A 17,737-nucleotide genomic window follows, 5' to 3' on the forward strand; every position below is an offset into this window, starting at 1 on the left:
CAGCTGCAGCAAGCGGCAGGATCAGATTTGAATGAAGGGAGGGGGAAAGGTCACGCCCGCGGCGGCAAGATTGCCGGGTCGAGGGATGCAGGGCCGCCTCGCACACGTGCGCTCGCTTCGCATTCCATCACGGTGGAGAAGGTGCTTCCGGTTGCTGCTCGCGCAAAAATGACAAAATTTGGGGCGAAATCTCTAGGTGGTCGGAGGGGAAAATTCGTTATATCGAGGGGGTCTCCCGCTGCCACTTCGTTACGTAGAGGTCTCAAATACATGTGCTTCTATGGAGTAACGGCGGGGAATCGAAAAACTTCGTTATATCCAGGAATTCGTTATATGGAGGTTCGTTATAAGCAGGTTTAACTGTATTGCGTGTACATTGTCATTATGTTTTCGCCAGTGAGTTGGCTAAAACATAATCGCGATGTAGCCAGTGCTCTTTAACCTCGACAGCTTTGCACAGAGTCAAAACGAAACAACTGTTTGCCGCAACCGCTGCGGAGAAAAGCGTGGCTGCTATTGACGCGATTATGAATGGAGACTTTGCGGTGTTAAAGGCACGCGCCTGACGCACTCGTCGAGTCTGAACGAGACTACCATTCGCTGCAACAACTTCGGACGAAACCGCGGTCACTATCTATGCGATCGTCGATGGCAACTAGGCAGTTTTTAGGCACACAGCCGACGCGTGTACCGAGTAAAAACGAAACTACACTTCGCGGCAACTGCTGCAGAGATGACTGCGGACACCATCGTGGATGACGACTCCGCAATTATAAAAGCCCGCGGCCAACGCGTTGTTATGTGTGACGGTAAATGCAAGAATGCAGGCTTAAAACACAAATAGGCTCGAAGCGTTACGGCATTGCTATAATCCACGTACGATTTCAGCTGGTGGCTATGGCAATGTAGACTCCGCCGCTTCGTTTCGGTTGGACGCTAGCACCTTTCTTGCTCTTTTGTCTGAATTAACCGATGTGTGTTGAAATAAGTCCGAATTAGTGAGAGTTGGATTGCATTGAATAATGCATACACCGGTCGGGACCTGAGGACGAGTCCGAATTAATGAGGTTTTACTGTAGTTTCTATCAGACTCGGTATGTGCGTCGGGCGCGTGCTTTTACCACCTCAAAGTCGCCGTTCATAATCCGGTCGATAGTGGCCACGGTTTTCTCCGCAGCGGTTACAGCAAACAGTTGTTTCATGTTGACTCTGTGCAAAGCTGTCGAGGTTGAAGAGCACTGGCTACATCGAGTTTGTTTTAGCCAGCTCACTGGCGAAAATATAATGGCGATGTGCGCGCAATAGTAATAGTACTAAGCATGTCGCGAATGAAGGCGCACACCACGGCCGTGCTGCGAAGAAAATCGCAAGGCCTCTCGCCGCTGCGAGAGCCAATGCGTCACGAGATGACAAGATCTGCTTTTGTGCAAAATAGCAACAGCAGTTGCTCACTCATTCACTAAATAAAAGCGCATTGACGTAGTAAGCATTTGCTTATTGTTTTCTGTATACCCTCGATAATTCGACATTCTGTTAATTTGGACATTTTTTTCGGTCCCGTGAAATTCGAATTAACGGGGTTTTACTGTACATCTTATTTATGAATTTTTCGTTTACAGCTGCCAGCTTAGCCATGTTTTTCGCAAGGCTAGAGTTAGCATCAGTCAGAAATACGTGGACAGACTACCGTAGTTACTCGAATCTAACGCGCACTTTTTTTTAGATAACACAGGTTAAAAAATTGCGTGCACGTTAGAGTACGACCATAAATCTGTGTTACCAAATAGACGTCGGCATTTCAAAATGGCTGCCTCGCACGCACTTCGAGCCTAGCTACACTCTAGCCTAGCTGCCGTAGCTTCCTCCATGTGCTGCAGTACACGTTCTTAGGCATTAGCCTACCGTCTGTCTTCCCGTTTTATGCGTCTGCTCTATCAGCATGAAGTGCCGAGTTCATAATGATGCGTTTAAAAGGAAAGTGATCATGTGTGCGGAGACGAACGGAAATTAGGCTGCATCACGCACATTCTGAGAATCCGAAACTTGCGTATGGGACTGGTGCAAACAGAAGGGGAGGATTTTCACCAGCAAAGCAACACGGAAGGGTTTCAGTGCACCGAAGCAGGATGTATTCTGCGACGATCCTCTTCAGCGATACGATCATCGCCTTGGCCCTATCTTCCGCTGCACGCTGTTTTTGCCGCTTATAGGTCGTGTTGAAGCGAGAGGCATGCTAGCACGAAAGTCAATTTGCTCGCCGCGCTTCGTCACTCCAGCATTTTGACAGCGAGTTTCCACGGTCAACGAGCGAGATGTGTTCATGTTTGCTTGCGCGCGTGACACCGTGCTTGTTAATTTATTTAGTGAGCGAATGTGTGCAAGTTTATACGGCTGATAAAACTGCTATCCTTACTTCGTATAGCAGTCTACTAATTTGCTGTTGCAATCGATGCTTTGTCTTTGGGCGAAATTGAGACTTTTTTTTATTCATCGCAATTTTAGTGCATCGGGAGTAAATCATTGTTTTTCCAAATGAGAGAAAATTGTATTTCTGTATGAAAGCATGAGATGTGCGGTACTGTAAGGGACTTGTCTTTTTTGGTCACGTAAGACAGGTGTGCGTTACAATCGAGGGCACGTTAGAAATCGAGTAAATACGGTAAATGTCATTAATGCGCTTCTGAGCCAAGCTAGCCTTGATGAGCCCCTGGTAACCCTCAAGCATTGCTTTAGACGACACCAAGCACTTTTCAATGATTGGCTTTTTTTTTTTTTTCGTAAAGCTGAAGGCCTTCCACAGGTGCACAAGGGGTCCCGGATACTTCCATGGCTGAGAACCACTGACCCAAGGCTCTCACTGTGCATAATGAACTGGAAAGAAATGAAAAAAAAAAAAAAAATGGCAGTCTGGGGGATTGAAAAAGAAATGAAATGAAAGAAATATTGTGTGATGGGGGGGGAACAGAGCTGTCGGCATGTATCTGTTGTATGGTGTTCAATATTCTTTTCGCTGTAGGCCAACACTAGGACATTATTTCGGGCTGATAATTGTGTGTAGAAAGATGTGGAGACTGTTGTCCACACTTCATGTAATTGACTCATATAAAACTGTGTTTGTTCTCCTGCAGTTCATGCGACATTCGTTACACAGAAGGAATTCAAAGTTTGAACTGGACCAAGATAATGAAGACAATCACAGATGACCCAGAGGGCTTCTTTGAGTCTGGTGGTTGGTCTTTCTTGGATCCTGAGTCTGATGGTGAAGAAGGTGATGGGGATGATGACTCAGAGGAAGATGACCAGTACAATCCAAGTGAAGAAGAAAACTCTGGTGAAGATGAATCTGACTCTGATGAAGAGGACGACTCTGAAGACTATTCAGCCTCAGAAGTCAGTGAAGATGAAGATTCTGTCGGTAAACATCTTTTTTTTTTCATTATCAGTTACTCTGAAAGTTCTCGGTTACCCTGAAAGTTCTGTAAAATGATTTGTGTTAAGTGGCCTAATTCAGGAGCCTCGTATATATATATTGGTCTAGACAATGTATGGTCTTGTTTAAAGTTTTCTAGCAGCCATGTGCATGACTGGAGTTGCTGTTGAAGTACTGTTTCCAATAGATTTTGAGTGAAGTTCTTGTGCCGAAGTTTAAAAAATCATACATGACTTCATGTGCTATTTGACGCAAAGTTCACCGATTGCAGATGTTGGTAACATAGCATAGAGCATCATGATAAACTAGTTTGCAAACGGAGGAAGGCATTGTTAAGCTCGAATTGGCAAATTATAAACTTCTGGAATACCAGGAACATCAGTTATGTAATGCGTGTGGAGCCTTGATATGCCACAAAAGATGCAAAAATGAGACTGGCTTGACGTGCCCACTATAGTTCGTCCTGACATAATGAAATTTGGACAGCATCTGCTTCGAACTGTTAGGTTTAGCTAACAAGTATGATACATTGCTTTCTAAAAGAACTAAAGACTTCATTTCGTATTTTAATTTTTTTCTACAGCTTGAACTTGCAATACTTTGAAATTTTCATGTTATAGCGTATTTACACGATTGTAAGTCGACTCGAATGTAGGTCGACCCCCCCAAAATTGCATGTCTCAAAAAAAAAAGGGGGGGGGGGGGGAGAAAAACCACGCGAGTGCATTTCACTCAAGGGAAATTCATTGATGGGGTTGCTAAGACTACTCATCGTCACTAGAGTTGACCTCACTGGTACTGCTGCCATCATAGCTGCTGCAGTCCCACAGCATGTCGTCATCAAGTGTGAGTTCACACTTCGCGAACGACCGCACCACGACATCGCGCGGTACAGCCGCCCACGCAGAGAGGACCCACCCGCACACAGTAGCCAGGGAGGCCAAATTTCCTCGCGCTGAAGCCGCCACTGCCGCACCACACGTTCACTGACTCCAGACTTGCGTCCCGCTGCGCAGTTGTTAGCTTCCTCGGCATGGAGGATAGCAGCCCGTTTGAACGCTACTGAGAATGAGCGCCGAAAGTTCTTGGCACTCATGACAGGCGCGACGATTCAGCACAACAGAAGTGACATATGTGCGCGGCCGTCGAAAACAATCGTATCTCAAAGAAAAGCTCTTCCGCCAACTACTAATACCCCCAAACGACGGCTCTTCTGCCAGGTACCAATACCCCCCTAACGGCGGCTCTTCCGCCAGCTACCAATACCCCCCTAACGGCGGCTCTTCCGCCAGCTACCAATACCCCTCTAACGGCGGCTCTTACGCCAGCTACCAATACCCCCCAAACGGCGGCTCTTCCATGATCGATGCTCCCACAAGAGCCGTGCGTGCAATAAAAATGTATGCAATACGGTAAATTAATACGCTACGCTTCTACCGTAACCATAAGAACGTAGGTGCAAAGTTGTAACCACGCCATAGCGCCCCTGATTTCTCGTTTCTCTTGCCGTTACTAGCGGTACACGGTTCGGTTTCGATTCTAAGTCGACCCCCCAACTTTGGATTGCCAAATTTGAAAAAATGGGTCGACCTACAATCGTGTAAATACGGTAATACCCCCCAAACGACGGCTCATCCGCCAACTACCATACCCCCCAAATAGCGGCTCTTCCATGATCGATGCTCCCACAAGAGCCGTGCGCTCGTGGTGCGCGCAATCAAAATGTATGCAATACGGTAAATTAATACGCTAAGCTTCTACCGTAACCATGGAAACGTAGGGGCAAAGTTGTAACCACGCCGTAGCGCCCCTGATTTCTCGTTTCTCTTGCTGCTACCAGCGGTACACGGTTCGGTTTCGATTCTAAGTCGACCCCCCAACATTGGATTGTCAAATTTGAAAAAATGGGTCGACCTACAATCGTGTAAATACGGTACCCCACCGTACTGGCGAAATGGTTCAGGAGTGAAATTTAGAATAAGAAACCTTGGCCCTGCCCTTATTTTGTCCACCAATAGCTAATCTTCTTCTGCCAAATAAATAGAAATCAAGTCATGAAAAAAAATACACCACACTAAACCAACTTGGTGTTGCTCATTAGTGGCCTTTTGATTGACCACTTCATGGACTAAACAATGCTGGCTTTCCATAGCTTTCAAAGGTCAGAACAGGAGTTCTTATCTCCAACACGCAAGGGGCCTCAAACAATATATTAATTGATCTCCACAGTGTGGCTGCTCTTTGGTTACAGTTTACATGCTTGCAAATGATTGTGAAGTTTGTTATTAATCTGAACACGCCTCAAGCATCTTCCTTATGTTCTCCTGCAGAGGGCTGCTGGAGATTTCTTGTTGGGGCGCCTTGCTCTTTACAGTCCCCCCCTTATGCGTGCACGCACAGTAGAATCTCGTTCATACACTGTGGAAAACAAACGCGAGAAAAAGCATACAATCCGAAGTAACTAAAGAAAGTTGACAGACTCAATTGTAGTTGGCCTTAGGTATTGTGAAGTGTTTCGCGAATCGTTGCAGGATGAGGCGCTGACGTGCGTCGAGCTGGTGGGGCTTGAGCGGCCCAAAATGCCTTTTGTTGTTTTCCTAGTTTGTAATGTTTAAAACGGCGACAGCAAACCACAAAATCAACCTGGTAAGCAATGTCGGATGCCACCGGAGTGACACTCTCATCACAGTGCCTGCATGCGGTGTTTGGGTTATTGCCTACTTAAAATGTCCAGCACATTTCCAATGGCACTACCCCCACGCACTGTAAAACAGATTGGTGAGGATGCTTATCACAATAGGGTTGGCGGCAAGAGCTGTGAATGCGGCGCGCAACGACCAGGGAGGAGATTTGCTGGTACCGCAGCAACAAACTGAGTGCATGCCGGCGTTTTCACATGCAGTGGGCGGAGGAGCTTGTGGTGAAGCTGGTGCAGCGAGTGGCTACTATTCTTGATTGTGCACACACTCCTCAAGCATTTTTTTGTTTTCAGAAAATGTCTTACGATCGCAGTTTAGAGATGTACTGAACGTTGCTGCTGAAAGATTGTGTTTTCTGAGAACGTATGAACTGGTAAAAAAAAAAGTAACTCAACTGTCATTTTTAGTGTTCTCGATCGCGAACGTTGGCGCTGAGAAATCGTATGGAATGGTATCGTATCAATGAGGTTCTGCTGTGTGTATATATATATATATATATATATATATATATATATATATATATATATACAGTAGAACCCCGCTGATATGTTTTTTTCGGGACCGTTAAAAGAAAAAAGGGAAAAGCCGAGGGACGGGAAAAATTAAAAAATGAGAGAAGTGGTGAACTGCACACAAATTCAATTCTTAGGCTTAAAAAAAGGCTGTTTTGCCCGAAAGGCGAAGCATCAATTGCGGTAGCAGATTAAACAGCTATATGAAGTAAGGACAGTAGTTTTACCGGCCGTATAAACATGGAAATATTCACTTACTTACTAAATTAACAAGCATAGTGCCAGCGCGCATAGCTAAACATGAACACATCACACTCGATGACGGCGGACACTCGCTGTCAAAACGCTGGCGTGAGGAAGCGCTGCAGCAGCGGCAAGCGATGTGAACTTCGTGCTGTCTATCGCTTCAACGCAAACTGAGTGCCAAGAACATACAGCACGCACAAAGCTACGAGCCACTGACACACCTACACTGTCTAGACTCTGCCCCCAACGCAGATCGCTTTCAAAATATGGCCCACGCGACTGCGCAGTACGCAACTGATGCCAGAGTACAACGCTGCCCCCTCGCTGTCACAATGCGAGCGAACCCTTCGCACCATGTCTCCGAAACGTGAGATTACGCGACACTGTAACCGTGGGAACACAATGTGCATCAAAGCACCAACTGTCTCCGCTCATCTTTTGCACTTACCGCAGCACGGGAGGAGGAGTTGTGCTCTAGGGGAAGAGGGCCGATGTGTGTGCATTCACTCCCTCCCCATCCCCCTTTGCACAGAAGGAATCCTCAGCTCTCATGTTTCTCCAAGCGCTGTAAGCTGCCGCACACCCTGCAGCCGCTGCAATTCCGCGAGTTTGCCAAAGTTACAAATTTCACAGTGCTGCTTCCTCCCTATCGCGTCCCAACTTACATGTGGAAACACACTTGAAATAATTGTTGCCTTGGCCGATATTCTTGAAATTTTTGTTAGATTTGTTGGCCATACAAGCCATGCCCCAACTATGCGCTTAATACTTCGTTAAATTGAAACCGTGTGACGGTTTCATTACATTGAAAAAAAAAAAAAAACAGTTTTCAATGGAACTCGGATCAGGAAATGAAAATGGTTTCTGACATTGTGAATTTTTTTTTTTTTTTGTGCTAAACAACAGTAATTTTACAATGTTAATTGCACAGTAGACCCTTGTTGATATCTTGCTGGCTTGTACAAATTTCACTAAGCATCCACAGTATATACTGCTAAAGATGCTCTATTTGGATATTCTATACTCTCATTTGTTTCAAAAAGTATTGACAAGGCTCTACTGGGGGTTTGTACAACTCTTTGAAATCCTTTAAAGCTCTAGAATTCAAAAAAGATTCAAGGGCCTCTAAAACTCATTGAAAATAAATGTGCACTTTGAATTCCTTGAAAAATGGGGTTGGGGGCGACCTTTGAACATTCAAAGCAATAATCTCTGCATCAGGGCTATGCCATGGGCACTGTCTATTGGGAAACGATCCTAGATATTTTATTTTCAGTGTCTCTAAGCGATGCATTGTGGCCTGTCCCAGTCACGAACGGCAGGCTTGTTTAAGCTACCACTGTTGTCGTGGGGTTAGACGAAGCCCAGTGAAGTGTGACGAAGTTGTACCACCACAGTTAAACCTTGATATAACGAACGTCGATTTAATGAAATTTGCGATGTAACAAACTATTTTTATTTCCTCATCTTAGCTATATTGAATTAACGAAACCTTGATTTAACAAAGCTTTTCTCTGCAAGTAAAACTTCGTTATATCGAGGTTTGACTGTATTTTTGTTGTGCTAATTTGCTCAAATCGCAGCTATCATGGCTCCATTTTCAAGCCTTAGGTTCTAGGAATGCTTAGCAGAAAGTAAGTTTCTAATTTGGCTTTAACGTGACGAGTATCTGGCTGAAGCCGGACACTATTAATCATCATGCTAGAAGGCAATTGAAAATGGGGAAGTCAACTTCGAAAGGCAACCTAAAAAAGCTTCAGCTGCTTAGCTGCATGAAGGTTTGTTTCCCCCTCGAATTTTGGCCTTTGGAGTTCTTGAAATCCTTGAATTGTCCTTGTATTTTGAGTCTAATGTTCTGTACAAACCCTGTCTACTGTAGTCTATTTTGGCAGGGGTGGGACTCCTGCGCCAATTGTGCCATTTTGATACAAATGAAGATTACTGCGCCAAACACAGAAAACACGCTGCGCGAACAGAGAGCAGATTCATTCTCCGAAAAAGAGTGCAGCCGATCACGTGCCTCCCGTGCAGTTTCTCAGGATTTTCGCACTTATAACACTACTTTTCGGCACTTCCGGCTGTTGTCACTGCTGTCGGAACGGCCAGGGCGGCTGTATTTAGAGTGTACTAGAATACGCTTGATTGGGCCGAGGAAGCGGCCATAGCCTTTGCACTCTCCCAAACAGAAGTTGAAGTCATAGTGACCGATTCCCAATAGGCGTGCCGCAACTTCGCTAGCGGCAGAATTCATGCCACTATGCGCAAGATCGTCAAGCCGCTAACCAGATCAGTCATGATCATCTGGGCGCCAGCTCATCACGACATTCCTGGCAACGAGGTCGCCAGCCACGTGGCTCGAGATTTGACCCACCGAGCCAACGCTGAGGAATCTGAACCCGAGCGCATGCACCCTCTAGTCTCGTACCAAGACATCACACCACACTACAAGCTAACCCGCAGAACATATGCACCCCCATACAAGTCACTACCTAGAGAGCAGGAGCGATTCCTCCGAGCTATACAAGTTAATACATTCCCCCACCCAACCAGAAATCACCTCTTAGCCCCTACATAATTCTCTCCGCAATGCCGCTTCTGCGCAGAGCCCGGGTTCCTCAGGCACATAGTAGGGGATTGCAGAGAGGCACCACCAAATCCTCCAAACCCTTACCACACTAACGACCTTTGCGAGAGAGCCTTGGCCAGCTCCGACCTCGAAGATCAGCCGTTGCTGATTGCGAGGACCCAGGACGCGGCCCTAGCTCAAGGCATTCTGGAATGAGGACGCCTCTCCAAAGCTGCATTTACATAATAAAGATGCTTATTTTCTCCCTAGCTGAGGCACAAAACAACAGAAAGTAGGCTGAGGGCACTGCAAGCGAACTAGATAATATAGGGAGGCACGGGCTGCAGCAGGTTCAGCAGGCGGGCGTCTCTATCCACAGGGTCAGTATACCATAGAAATATTCCAATCTGCTTTTATGACCATATGGGCGAGGCCAGAGCCATTTTGACATACCGCGAAGGGCTGATAGCGGATTTGGAATAAGAAGTCACAGATTTCCCCGAAGGGCAAAGCATCGATTGTGATAGCACATCAGTAGACAGCTATACGAAGTAAGGATAGTAGTTTTATCGGCCGTATAAACTTGTAAACATTGGCTTACTAACTTAATTAACAAGCATGGTGTCACGCGCGCACAAGCAAACATGAACACATCTCACTCGATGACCGCGGAAACTCGCATTATAAACGCTGGAGTGAGGAAGCGCGGAAGCAGCAGCGAGCTAATTGACCTTCGTACTCCCTCTCGCTTCAACACGAAGTAAGCGGTGAAAACACAGTGCGTACGAAGCTATGAGGACTCGCTCTCTGTCCCCATCGCAGACCACTTTCAAGATAGGGCCTACGCGGCATTGCCATACGCAGCAGCCGCCGGAGAACGCCCCCCTCCCTCCCTCCATTCCCCACGCGGTGCCTTGCGCGCGACAGAAGGCTGTGCGCTTCCTCTGCGTTTTCCTCCCTTAGCACACGAAATTGAGCCGCCATCGTCGGCTCACCCTCGCACAATTTCAGTCGTACATATGGCGGGCGGCGACTATGTTATCGCCCCTAGACTTTATACGGAACATCACGGCGACGACGAAGGCAGAGATGTGCCTGGAGTGTCCATATCATTGCTATCGCAAAAAAGACAGATGGAATAGTTTTACGTTATACCAGCGCAGGGTTGATTGCGGCTCTCTGGGTCTGCAGTGACATATTGTGACCCAGAAATAATGTTAGCTTCGATTGGACTGCATATTGAGAACATTTTCCGCTATCATCATGAGCGTCGGCGTGGGAATATATACGTAGTTCGATTGTAGTTCCACTGATGTTTTCCGCTTTACAGGAAAACATGCGCCGTGCCGCCGCTCCAAACACTCTTGCATATTCTATAGTAAGCTGTAGCTATAAGCAAAGTGTGCTTCTACTACGCGCTTTGTGGTGGTTTATTTTCTGTTTCATCGTGGTTTCACGAAGTGCACTGCCATGTTTCATTATACCACCAAAATTCAGATTGGCCTGCTGCAAGCTGCTCCAAAATGAAATTTACTCAGCTCCAAGCTGCTCCAAAACGCAATTTTACTTGCTCCTAAAATTGCTCCAAAATGACTTTGGGCAGTCCCACCCCTGTTTTGGTAGTAGTATTCACTATGGCATTATATTGCTAAGCAGGAGGTAGGTTTGATCCTCAGCTGCCGCTTTCTTATGAGACAGTATGCCAAAGTGCTTGAGTGCAGATTGAGGGGGATATCAAAAAACTTCATGTGGCCAAATTATTCTAGAACCGGCTCCTCTCATAGTCCGTGTTGTATGATAAGCTTAATTAATAAATCAACTAGCTAAAAACTGGCTGAAATGTACAAGAGAGGTCTTGCTTGTTCGATCATTAGCTTGGCATTAAGGAACCTAAAAGGTGTGGTTGGTTCTCAGTACAGTTCACATGCCCATGCTTTTTTACAGTACGATTGCTTTTATGTTTTTGTGACAGGTGGCGAGCTTGGCACCAGCGAGGAGAGTGGGAAAGACTGGTCTGAGCTTGAAGAAGAAGCTAGAGAAGGTGGGAGATGCTGTCATGTCTGTCTCATTTGATAATGTAGCTGTTATAGAAGTGTATGTGTGGCATTTATCAACTGCACCTCTTGTGAGGCATGCATTATTGTATTAAATTATCCAACAATCGAATTCAAACAAATGTTTATACAGTCGAACGCGGATATATCGAATCTGAAGGGGATCTCAAAAAAGTTCAATATATAGGTAATTTGACGTATAAAACAAAAATGATGTTCAAGAATTTTCAAGGGGAGTTTACTGCTGTTCGTTATACACAATAATTCATTATATGTGGGTTCGATATGTCCGGGTTCGACTCTAAAAGCATAGATGCCTTGTGTAACTTGCAGTCAAAATTAAGATTAGAATGACCAATGTCATATGTGAATAAGTCAACAGTAGTTACCTTGTTAAGTTGGAGTCATTAAGTAATATCTGTGCACAAAAGGCATTGTATTCATGCTGAAGAATGAAATGTAGATAGTGAAACACCGATTATACAACTTTGAGGGGACCACGCAGAACCATCGTATAATCGAATAACTAAGAATATGAGCAGGGACGCTCAGTCTTGCCCAAAAAACGGGTACAGACCGCCTGAATAAGCCCGTGACATGAACCTGCACTGCTCCAAGGAAGGTAGACTAAATTATAAAGAAATTACCATATTTATTGATTGTAACGCACATATGTTTAATGATTTTCGTTGCTTGAACTCAACCCTCGTGTTGCAGTCGTATGACAGCAAAATTGGCCATTTTAAAACAAATGCTCTAAATTCCGCAATTTCTAGCGCTATGTTAGCAACCTGCAACTTTGTCTCGATCCAATTCATATACAAGTCGACTGAAGTCGAAACATTTTTTTTTATTGCAATCGACACTGTTTTCGCTGTGCTTGTGCCTGGTTACGATGCCGCAATACCCTACGGGCTTTTGCGGTTCAACTACGTTCATTTGCGACATTATGGCGACACAGCGCATTCGGTATGATGCCCGCTTCAAGAGACGTCGACGGTTTGCGGATGGCAGGACCAGCGGCAGGCCCTCTTTAAGGGGCGACGCGGCTTTCGTATCGCGAATAAATGGCTAAAAATGAGATTTTATGAAAATCAAATTTTCAGTTTCTATAACTCTTATTTTATCTGATTCCGCAATATCATCACTGAAAACCCAGTAGAAGTCCTCTAAAAAAATTGTTGTATCAGCCAAAGTGCTGAAAAATTTCGCGGAAATCGCGAAAGAACGGCGTTTTTCAAGCCACGATATCTCCGGAATGGCGCAGCCGAGTGCCGCCATCTTGGTCTTGTTGGAAAGTGCCATGGAGGAAGGAAACAAAACAGGAGAGGCCCTGACGTCACTTTTTTGAAGCCGGAAGTGCAGCCATGTTGGTGTGCCACCTCTCTTTGCGCCTCCAATCAGGGGTTCTGCAGCTCGCCGGAGCAGATGGGCGCGAACTTTGAACTTGCATTGTTACGAGCGGCCGGAAGTGTGTGCTGCCGACGCGCGTCAAAACAAAGCTTACGACACTTCTGTAGCAGGTTTAGTGAAGCAGACGCGCTCCTGTGTTTTTCCGTGGCACGTTGAAGAAGACGACGAAGACCCGCGCCGTGATTGCTTGAGTGTATCTATTGCTGGCCGACACTCACACTCACAGACCCAAAACACAGCTTTCAAGCTTACGCACCACACTCCAAAGTCAGCTTTTCTCGCGAACAAAAGGTGCTGCGGGAAAGACACCGGCGGAAAAATCTTATCTCACTTTTCAGAGACCGAGAGCAGCAGCGAAGCTTCAGGAGCGCGGTTGTCATGGCAACGTTGACATTTGGGGTACCCATCCCAGTGCTCCTTTGCGAAAAACAGCACGTGACTTCCGCCACACTTTCTCCAATACGCTCGTGCTGGCCAGGGCCTCTCCTGGGGTTTCCTTCCTCCATGGAAAGTGCATTTCTCCGTCTTCAAATTTGCCGCTTCAGCTATCTCCTCCATACAGAAACAAGCACACAAAAAGCAAATCACTGAAGGTCGTGCCGGAGCCACCGATTGGCCGCGCCCGCCACGCGACTCCAGCGCGGTTCGCCATTGGTCCGGTGCTCGCTCCGCGATGGCGTCGTCTGCACCGCTTGTTGCGGTCTCCTCGCGAGCTCTGGAAAGTTCGTAATCTCGACAAGTGTTAAAACGGGTGCTACGCGGACATCGCAGTAGCGTGGCCGATCCGGCTTTTTGTGGACGTCTCAGACCCGCGGCTAGGCATTCAGAGCATCGGCGAGCGAACTTCGCGACCAAGCTTCGGGCACGGAATCCTCGGACACGCGGCTAGGCCTTTTGCGCGTAGGCGCCTGCGACTCGGCGATCAAGCACATCGCGCGCGGACTTCTCGGATCCTTGCCGAAGCATTTCGTGCGTCGGCGCCTCTGACTGCGCGACTAAGCACATCGAGCGTCGACTCCTCGAGCCCGCGGCAAGGCATTTCGCGCGTCGGCACATCGCTCATCGAGTGTCGACTCCTCGGACCCGCGGCTAGGCACTTCGCGCATCGGCATCGCGAGCGTCGACTGCCCGAGCCCGTGGCTAGGCATTTCGCGCGTCGGCACCTCGGACTGCGCGGCTAATCTAATCAAGCGTCGACTCCTCGAGCCCGCGGCTAGGCATTTCGCGCGTCGGCACCTCGGACTGCGTGGCTAAGCTAATCAAGCGTAAACTCCTCGAGCCCGCGGCTACGCATTTCGCACGTCGGCACATCGCTCATCGAGTGTCGACTCCTCGGACCCGTGGCTAGGCACTTCGCGCGTCGGCATCGTGAGCGTTGACTCCTCGAGCCCGCGGCTAGGCATTTCGCGCGTCGGCACCTCGGACTGCTCGATTGAGCTCGCCGAGCGTCTATTCTTTGGACCTGCGACCAGGCATTTCACACATCGGCACCTCAGACCTGCGACTTAGACATCGCGTGCCGACTCTATTATCGTATTGCCACGATATCTCGTACCAATACCTATCATACCACCGCTTTATAAAGAGAACCTCATCATAAGCTCTGTGCACTAGGCCACTTGGGCTGGCACAGACACCTGGCTGCAGAAGTGAGGCATCATACAAAAGTACAGGCTGGGAAGCACGTAGCAGCTGTATTGCTGCCTATCTGTCAGTGGCTCTCCTAACATCCATAGCCATTGTCAATGGAAGATGATCCAGAATGCTGCTTGAGAGCCTTCATTCAGTAACATGGTCGATTCTACCAAAAGAAAACAATGTCCCACTGACTGTACGAGAGACTGCTGTCAATGAGGCAGTCTGCAGGTACAATGCTAGAACTGCTGTATATTTATGCCCACATAGTTCTGCGCCTCACTTGGTTTGAAACCCAGGCACCATGCTCTTTGTAGAGCAGCAGTAAAGAATGCCATAAAAACATGAAAAAGGCAGAACGAAGGCACAGCAGACCAGAGGCCACATGTCCAAGAAGCCCCGCATCACAAAACACATAAAGATTACAAATTTGGTGGGTTTTGGAGAATTGAAGAGAAGGTGAAACTTTGAGAGCCTTTTTCTCAAGTTTTTTCGCCTTTCTGCTCAGTTTCTGGAGCTGATTTCTTCGTTACCGTTTAGCCTATTTTGATTGTGTTCTTTTTTTTTTTTTTTGTCACGTTCCTTGGACTACAGTGCAGGTCGAGACAGTCTCGCATTTTTATCTTGACTTTTTTATAAATTTATGGTGTGGCTATTCGTTCACCCCGAAAGTGTGCTTGGTGCAAAGGTAACTTGAAAAATGACTATCTAAAAAATTTGTGTAGTGAAAAAAAAAAAAAGTAAAACTGTCACGACCTCCAGCAGGCATTGAGCTATGCAGTCAATACTCAACGAGCCTTCCATCATATTTTTTAAGCTCCCCAGGCCCTCCAGAAAGTTCGAGAAAAATTCTGCTCAATAAAATTCTCTCAAGGTATCACTCTGAAACTTTTATGGAAGTATCAGGGAGACATTCTTAACATTTGTGCCAATTTTCATCAAAATGCATGAAGAAATCAGGAAGTTGATTTTCAAAGCCACGACCCCCCTTAAATGCCAGACCAGTCGGAAAGGCTCTGTGGAACCTGAAGTGGCCTGGTAATGACCTTGAATGAAATGTTTGTGCGGTCTTTTAAGGGGGGATATGGTGGTTAGAGCTATCCTCGCCTATTTTTGAATCAAACTTGATAAATGTTCGCATGCTTGTTTAGTTTCTTCTCCTGATTCTAAAAATGCAGTTATTTTTTCTGTATGTTCATTATTTCATTACATAATTAAGAAAACAATGTATTTTGTTCTTACTACAATAGAAAAATAACCGCCACATGAAAATATACAAATGACATGGATTAATAGCAGAAAGCTCAAGACTTGCAACATAGGAAGCACTTTTATGATTGGGTCAATATTTCTTATTTTATAGTACAATGAACTCCATTTTGAACATGGCCATGCATTTGGCCACACAAAAGGCTGGCCACACAAAAGGCCAATTTTAAAAACTTAAAACAAAAAAACTTGGAAAAGTGCTTCCTGTGTTGTGTGCTCCAAACACCTCGCTTCATGCTGCAAAAACAATTATTACTCTATCTGCAAGTGCTACTGATGTATCGCAGTAAATGTATTGCTAGGTGTGCAAAATTAGTATTTTGTAAAAATGAAGAAACAAACAAATCTCCCACACTTTAGTTTTAAAATTAATATATTATGGTTTAAATATCGACATACGAGATAAGAAACTTTGTAGATCAAGAGAATAGATGCAGAATCCGAAAGTGCAATTTTGCAAAGCTCGATTTTTGGGTAATTTTTGGGCCTAAGACCCATGTCCCTCCTTAAGAAGTACTTAAATCTCAAACGAGCTCGACAGCACGGAAGATGACTTGATTCTCTGGCGATCACTTCTGGAGATAGTTTCGGTTTTGTGAGACTGCTCGTCCCAGCACCGAACCCCTCAAAGTATATGGCCGACAGTGCTCTTGGCGCTGATAGCGTGCTTAGGACAGTGCCAGAAACAATTGGTGGGGACGCTTTCAGTGCCGAGTCACACATTGCGAAAGTGAAACCATCTACGAAAGTGATCGCCCGAAAATACCGCCCAAGGAAAGATCTGTCTCTTCTTCAGACAACGATGATGAGTGAAAAGAACAAGTTTCCGAATTGCGATTCCTCGAATAAAGGTACCATTTCTTTTTCCGTTCATCTCGCGTTACATTTGCGGTTTTATTTTAATTATTTCGTGTAACTGAAAAGTCGCCCCTCGCGTTACAATCGCAGTCGCATTACATTCGGATAAATATAGTACTATTGCACACCCGTTGTCAGCTGGCTGCAGTGTGCTCATGCGCCAGCCTGCGTCTGCTTAGGACTTTTTTCCCCCCGAATGGTACTGAGAGAGGCGTCGTGTGAGCCGGGGTCGGCACAAAATTGCGTCGTATAATCGAGGTTTTTAATTTATTTCTATGGCCGTTTTGCCGGGACCAAACGAATCCGTCGTAAAATGCGGGTCATTGCATGACCGGGGGACGTATAATCAAGGTTCCACACTTAGGTATTGTGTAGTGCAGGGATTCTCAAGCATGTTCGTTTCCGGGGAACCCTACTAAGCTCCATGAAGCGTCAAGGACCCCCCCCCAATTGACCGAATTAAAATGTCTTAATTAAACTACTGTCGAATTAGCCAGAGTATCAAGAAAACACTAATTGAATGATTAGTACGTCAACGAGCTTTTATTTACTGAATGCATCAGCAAATCTTGTTTCTACTTTGCACAAAAGCAGTGAGGAAGCTGAAATTCTTGTCATCTCATGACTGATTAAGGGGGGGGGGGGGCTAGCAGCGGCAAAGGCCTCGCAACATCCTTCGCCGTGGGGCTGCGGCGCGCGTCTTCATCTGCAGACACGCTTTTCACTACCGTGCGCACATCTAGTTATTTTTTCGCTAGGGAGCTGGTCGCCAATAAATCGTCCGTCTATCGCGATGCAGCCGGTGCTCTTAATCTTTGACATTATTGCACCTGAGTCAAAGCGCAACTACTGCTTGCCGGAACCGCTGCTGACGAAACCGCGGCCGTTATTGACGCGATCATGGACGGTGACCTTGCGGTTCAGAAGGCAGGCGGCCGACGCATGCACCAAGTCAAAACGAAGCTACCACTTGCTGCAACAAGTACAGACGAATCCGCAATTGCTATCGACGCGATCATGTATGGTGAACTATGCAGTTATGAAGGCACGCAGCC

General features: G+C 46.3%; 1 protein-coding gene across 1 annotated transcript in view; it reads left to right on the forward strand.

Annotated features, from left to right (window-relative positions):
- LOC119436001 (FACT complex subunit SPT16-like) overlaps positions 1–17,737 on the forward strand; it is a 116,858-nt gene that overhangs the window by 87,217 nt on the left and 11,904 nt on the right. Inside the window, exons 23-24 of the mRNA XM_037702722.2 lie at positions 3,129–3,415; positions 11,426–11,494. Of these exons, the coding sequence (XP_037558650.1) occupies positions 3,129–3,415; positions 11,426–11,494 (356 nt within the window). The remainder of the gene's footprint in view (positions 1–3,128; positions 3,416–11,425; positions 11,495–17,737) is intronic.

Source organism: Dermacentor silvarum, chromosome 1 (genome assembly GCF_013339745.2).
Source record: "Dermacentor silvarum isolate Dsil-2018 chromosome 1, BIME_Dsil_1.4, whole genome shotgun sequence".
Lineage (NCBI taxonomy): Eukaryota > Metazoa > Arthropoda > Arachnida > Ixodida > Ixodidae > Dermacentor > Dermacentor silvarum.